The sequence below is a fragment of the Scleropages formosus genome, chromosome 25 (assembly GCF_900964775.1).
Source record: "Scleropages formosus chromosome 25, fSclFor1.1, whole genome shotgun sequence".
NCBI classification, from domain to species: domain Eukaryota; kingdom Metazoa; phylum Chordata; class Actinopteri; order Osteoglossiformes; family Osteoglossidae; genus Scleropages; species Scleropages formosus.
The window spans coordinates 18,166,626-18,172,347 of record NC_041830.1 but is presented as its reverse complement, the minus strand read 5'-3'; the positions used below and the strand labels follow the sequence as shown (position 1 = coordinate 18,172,347).

The 5,722-nt window shown below is 56.0% G+C and overlaps 1 protein-coding gene across 1 annotated transcript; it reads left to right on the top strand.

Moving 5' to 3' along the window:
* Window positions 1-283: 283 nt before the first annotated feature.
* Window positions 284-5,267, top strand: LOC108921558 (small conductance calcium-activated potassium channel protein 2-like). Its single transcript, XM_018731054.2, has 7 exons — window positions 284-438; window positions 521-939; window positions 2,703-2,844; window positions 3,133-3,243; window positions 3,327-3,454; window positions 3,800-3,869; window positions 4,795-5,267. The coding sequence occupies exons 1-7, from the start codon at window positions 286-288 to the stop codon at window positions 5,047-5,049; spliced, it is 1,278 nt and encodes a 425-aa protein (XP_018586570.2). The 5' UTR covers window positions 284-285; the 3' UTR covers window positions 5,050-5,267.
* Window positions 5,268-5,722: the final 455 nt, after the last annotated feature.

Genomic DNA, 5,722 nt, shown 5'->3' with positions numbered 1-5,722 from the left:
CGCCACGGCCCCCGCGCCCCGCAGCAAGAACAGAGACGTCGGCTACAAGCTGGGCCAGCGGAGGGCGCTCTTCGAGAAGCGCAAACGGCTGAGCGACTACGCCTTGATATTTGCGTTGTTTGGGATTGTTGTCATGGTAACTGAAACGGAGCTCTCTTGGGGGGTCTACACGAAGGTAGGCAGAAGGGTGTTTGTGCAGGGATGTGTCTGACTGCGAGCCTGTCCCTCACCTACGAGGCTCATGCTGCTCCTGTGTCGTCCCTCTGTGTCCCTCTATGTCCCTCTATGTCCCTCTGTGTCCCTCTGTGTCCCACTGTGTCCCACTGTGTCCCACGGTGTCAGGAGTCCTTCTTCTCATTTGCACTCAAAGGCCTTATTAGCCTGTCCACCGGCGTCCTGCTCGCGCTCATCGTGATGTACCACGCCCGCGAGGTCCAGGTGAGCCGTCCCGCCTTGTCCCCGGGGACAGCAGGCGGCAGCCAGTGCGGACGCTTCCCCTGACCGCCGCTTCGCCCCGCAGCTCTTCATGGTGGACAACGGGACGGACGACTGGAAGATAGCCATGACGTACGAGCGCATCTTCTTCATCGCCCTCGAGCTGCTCGTGTGCGCCGTCCACCCCATCCCGGGCCGCTACGTCTTCACGTGGAGCGCGCGGCTCGCCTTCACCTACGCGCCCTCGCTGGTCGTGGCCGACGTGGACCTCGTCCTCTCCATCCCCATGTTCCTGCGTCTCTACCTGATCGCCCGAGTCATGCTGCTGCACAGCAAGCTGTTGACGGACGCTTCGTCGCGCAGCATCGGGGCCCTCAACAAGATCAGCTTCAACACGCGCTTCATCATGAAGACGCTCATGACCATCTGCCCGGGCACCGTGCTGCTCATCTTCAGCGTGTCCTCGTGGATCCTCGCGGCGTGGACCGTGCGTGTGTGCGAGAGGTAAAGCGCGCGTGCGTGCATGTGTGTCTGTGTGTGTGCGTGTGTGTGGCAGCATCCGTCCCTCCATCTGACCACTGTACTTACTGTCTCCCTGTGCGACTCCTCGTCCTGTCGCCATGGAAACGTAAACACTGCCCCTGAGCTCGCAGCACCGCAACTGCGCCTGGGGGTCGAGGGCATGGGCTCTGCTGCGTGATACCGCCGGCAGTGTTACGGCACTTTGCTCATCCAACCCCCCAACCCCCTCCCCCAGCACAGAGCGGTGCAGCAGCGGAGGTGCGTGTGGAGTCGGCGTGTGTCGTCTGCTAACGTGGACCCCCCTGGGAGGGCTGTGACCGTGTCACATGTGCAGCTACTCGTGACGCTGCTTTATGCATACTGTGACCCCCTGTGGCTCCATCTCCTGAGGGCCGCTGGGTGCCGGGCAGGGAGGGGCGGGGAGGTCGCGACCTTCCCCTCACACTGTGTTCTCAGTGAACGGGTCGAGCAGAAGACCCGAGTCAGCAGAAGCGCTCACGTGGCGAATCGCTGTGGCTCACCAGTGCTGCTCTCTTTCTGGGCTCCTCCCTCTGACACTGTTAGCGTAATTTACTGCATTTTAAACACTGCTTACTAAAGGCAGGAAACCGCAAGGCAAACTTCTTTCTGGGTGTCACAGGTGAGAACACCGTGTTTACAGTGACCGTACCAGGGTAAAGCTCAACAAAGGTGGAGTGTGGAGAACAGCGCTGGCAGCACTGGGTTTGAGAAGGGCGTGGGGGGTCCGTTTAAGGCACTGTGAGGAACTGAACTGGACCCTTAAGAACACGTGTGAGATGGAGCGGTAAACAGAGCTGTGGAGCACTGGGTTCGACACTTGCCCCAGCAGGGGGCCCTGGGGGGTCACTGCCCCCCTAGTGGTGGATACTCGGAAGTCACAATCATGTTTTTGAAATGTCACTCGTGAGGTGTCAGTAACAAGCAGGTATTGAATCTGAATGTTTCATTAATTATGAAAAGTCTTCATGAGGCACTTTCTAACGACCTTAAAATAGTTAACACACAATACTGTCCTCAGAGGTAAAAGTTCTGCGCTGCTATCAAGTGTATGCTGTGAATTTGCTGAAATTTACATTTATTCACTTAGCTGACGTTTTTCTCCAAAAAGACTTTCAATGAACTCCTCTGTAGTGTTATCAGCCCACACACCTTATTCACCACGGTAACTTACACTGCTAGATACACTACTTACACTGGGTCACTCATCCATACATCAGTGGAACACACACACACACACTCTCTGTCACTCAGACAGCATGTCTTTGGAGTGTGGGAGGAAACCCACACAGACACGGGGAGAACATGCAAACTCCACACAGATTGAGTGGGGCTCAAACCCATGTGCCACCGTGCCACCCGAAATGTGAAATCCATATTTAAATTCCTCTGAGATGTCCTGAACATTGCGCAGCAAACAGCTCATTTCACTGCGCCTTAACATGTTGGTAAGCCTGTACTCTGTTTTACCCGGTCACATTTTGCACATGGGGTGTGCGTGTGGAAATGGGGGAAGCGCCCCCTGTTGGGGAACGACTGATGTTTGCAAAGGCACATCTCCGGGCATCCTCGAAGCACCCGTTTGGTGTGTTTCCTCCCCCTCCCCCTCCCCCTCCCCCACCCCAGGTTAAACCCGAGTTCCGTGCTTTAAGCTTGCTGCACGGGAGCCGAACCGCCGTGTCCTCGGCACTCATCGAGCCCTGTGCTCCATCGTCTCATCGCTGTAGGTATCACGACAAAGAAGGGGTGACCAGCAACTTCCTGGGAGCCATGTGGCTCATCTCCATAACCTTCCTGTCCATCGGCTACGGAGACATGGTGCCTCACACGTACTGCGGCAAGGGTGTGTGTCTCTTCACAGGGATCATGGTACGTCCTCACCCAGCCCCCCTAGTGACTGGGTCACGCCGTCTTTGTCACACAGGATGTTACAGATAGTTTACTGAGTTACCCAAGTGCCTTTGTAGCTCACAGACCTGCCCAGCAGGATCCAAGTAACCCATGAGGACCCTTTGAGGACCCGTGAGAAGGTGGTGTAGCCCAGTGCAATGCAATGCCCTGGAAGTCACTACAACCCACTAGAACCCATTTGGGCCCATGAGAACCCAGCAGAGTGCAGAGAGAACGAGAGCCTGACTCGCAGCGCTCTCTCCGCAGGGGGCCGGCTGCACCGCGCTCGTGGTCGCAGTGGTGGCGCGCAAGCTGGAGCTCACCAAGGCTGAGAAGCACGTGCACAACTTCATGATGGACACGCAGCTCTGCAAGCAGGTGAGGGAGAACCCCCCCCCCCGTGAGCGGAGCTCGGCTGGGTCCGACTCGGAGAGTGATGGTCTTTCTCCCATGCGCCGCAGGTGAAGAACACGGCCGCCAACGTTCTCAGGGAAACGTGGCTCATCTACAAGCACACCAAGCTGGTGAAGAAGGTGGACCGCACTCGCGTTCGCAAGCACCAGCGCAAGTTCTTTCAGGCCATCCACCAGTGAGTTGGCTGTAGGGGACGCTAGTGGAGCAGGAGGTCGCTGGAGCGGTTCCTCTACGAGCTGCTGTGTGAGAGCAGAAGCCCCCAGACCCCCAGCGTCTGGTCATGTTTCTCCTCCAACCTGCCCCACGGTCATGAGCGAGATGTTCACCTTTTGCTTTCAGTCGTTGGTGTTTCAATGATCATGTTCATGTTCTGTCTCTGTCCTGCTGCATCGCTGCAGGGCTCAGAAGTAAGTTGTGTCTCCTCTACTCCGTGTGTGTGTGTGTGTGTGTGTGCACGTGTGCAGTCACACAGCAGTCCGCTCTGCTGCTCATGGGTCACTCTGAGCCTTTCCCTTTGCAGACTGCGCAGCGTGAAGGTGGAGCAACGGAAGCTCAACGACCAGGCCAACACACTCGTGGACATGGCCAAGGTGTGTGTGAGGCTCCAGGTTGTACATCCACATTTATTCATTTACCGAATTTCAGATGTCTTAGTGCCACACAGCTCGGGGTAAACAAAGTGGACACACACACACACACACACAGGACTATGGACATTTACATTAATTTATTCAGCAGACACTTTTCTCCAAAGCGACTTCCAATGAACTCTATGTAGCGTTATCAGCCCACACACCTTATTCACCGCGGTGACTTACACTGCTAGACACACTACTTACACTGGGTCATTCATCCATACATCAGTGAAGCACACTCTCTCTCCGTCACTCACACACTATGGGTGAACCTGAACGGCATGTCTTTGGAATGTGGGAGGAAACCAGAGTACCCGGAGGAAACCCACGCAGACAAAATGTGGAGGTCGAACCCTTGTCTTCGTACCACCCAGGCGCTGTGAGACAGCAGCGCTACTCGTTGTGCCACTGTGCTGCCCCACAGCTTGTATGTGTGACACCACCATCTTGCTGGTTTACATCCCTCCAGTAGCTCCGATAGGAGTGACATTCAAATAGCAAATATATAGATGATCATAGCAGTTGGTATTGGACGCACTGATGGAGCTGTCAGGAGATCAGAATAGAAGGGGCTCTCAAAGAGATGGGTTCAAGACACTTCTTCAGTGTGGGATGGATTCAGCAGCTCTGAGGAATACAGGGAGCTCCTTCCACCACTTCAGAAGCAAAACTCAGAACCGACGCTTTTAAATTTTCCACCCCTTATCAGGGAGACACCAAGTGGCCGGAGGAGCTCAGCTTCGTCCTGGACTCTAGGGACCGACCAGGTCCTGCAGCTGTCCGGATCTATAAGATCCCAGAGCGGTGGTGGAAGTGTGATGGATCTCGAAGCCTTTTGTGATGTTGGGTTTGGGTTTCACTCTCCCTGCCTATCCCCCAGACGCAAAGTGTGATGTACGACCTGGTGTCGGAGCTGCAGGAGCGCGGTGAGCTGCTGGACCGGCACGTGGACACCATCGAGGACAAGCTGGACGCCATCAAGGGGAACCTGCAGGCGCTGCCGGGCCTCTTGCGCCGCGTCCTCGAGCAGCAGCGGCAGCGTGACCCCACGGAGACTGTCGCTCCGCACTTCCAGCCGGCCCACCGCCAGGACTTCTCCTCCTGCTCACCCAACGCCTCCTCTGACAGTGACTAGTCTCCATCTAGCACCAACACAGTATGAGACCTTCAGCAGGGGATGTGGGGTGCACAGGGGAGCCTGAGCTGTGGGGACGCACGAATGTCACCGTGTTTTACCACACTGTGGGCGGAAGTACCGCGCTCCTCCCGGAGAAGCCTATGATCTCGTCTTTCTGTGCAAAGCCAAATATTTTGTAGCTCTTCCTCCGCCTTGCAGTTACTCCTCTTCTGACACAGTGGCACATTTTGCATCACATTTATCAATATCAATGTTAACCCTGTTTACTCATTAAACTTGAATATTGAAGTGATTTCACAGCTGTGCTCCTGGAGTCAGAGCTTCTTCTCCTTCTCACTGGATGGGAGTCATGGGCCACACCCACTGTTCACTGACTGAATGAACACAGTCCCAGTGTGGTTCCACACACACACTTTCAGAACCGCTTGTCCCCTACGGGGTCACAGGGAACCGGAGCCTACCCGGCAACACAGGGCGTAAGGCCGGAGGGGGAGGGGACACACCCAGGACAGGACTCCAGTCCATCGCAAGGCACCCCAAGCGGGACTCGAACCCCAGACCCACCGGAGAGCAGGACTGCGGTCCAACCCACTGCACCACCACACCCCAGTATGGTTCCAATGCAGTCCCAATGTGGTTTCAGTGTGGTCCCAATGCATCCCAACATGCC

Coding starts and splice junctions, on each gene's coding strand:
- LOC108921558 (XM_018731054.2), top strand. CDS start 286: ATGTCCCTCTGTGTCCCTCTGTGTCCCACTGTGTCCCACTGTGTCCCA. Junction 2,845..3,132: donor GTCTCTTCACAGGGATCATG/GTACGTCCTCAC, acceptor CTCTCTCCGCAG/GGGGCCGGCTGCACCGCGCT. Junction 3,455..3,799: donor TTCTTTCAGGCCATCCACCA/GTGAGTTGGCTG, acceptor TTCCCTTTGCAG/ACTGCGCAGCGTGAAGGTGG.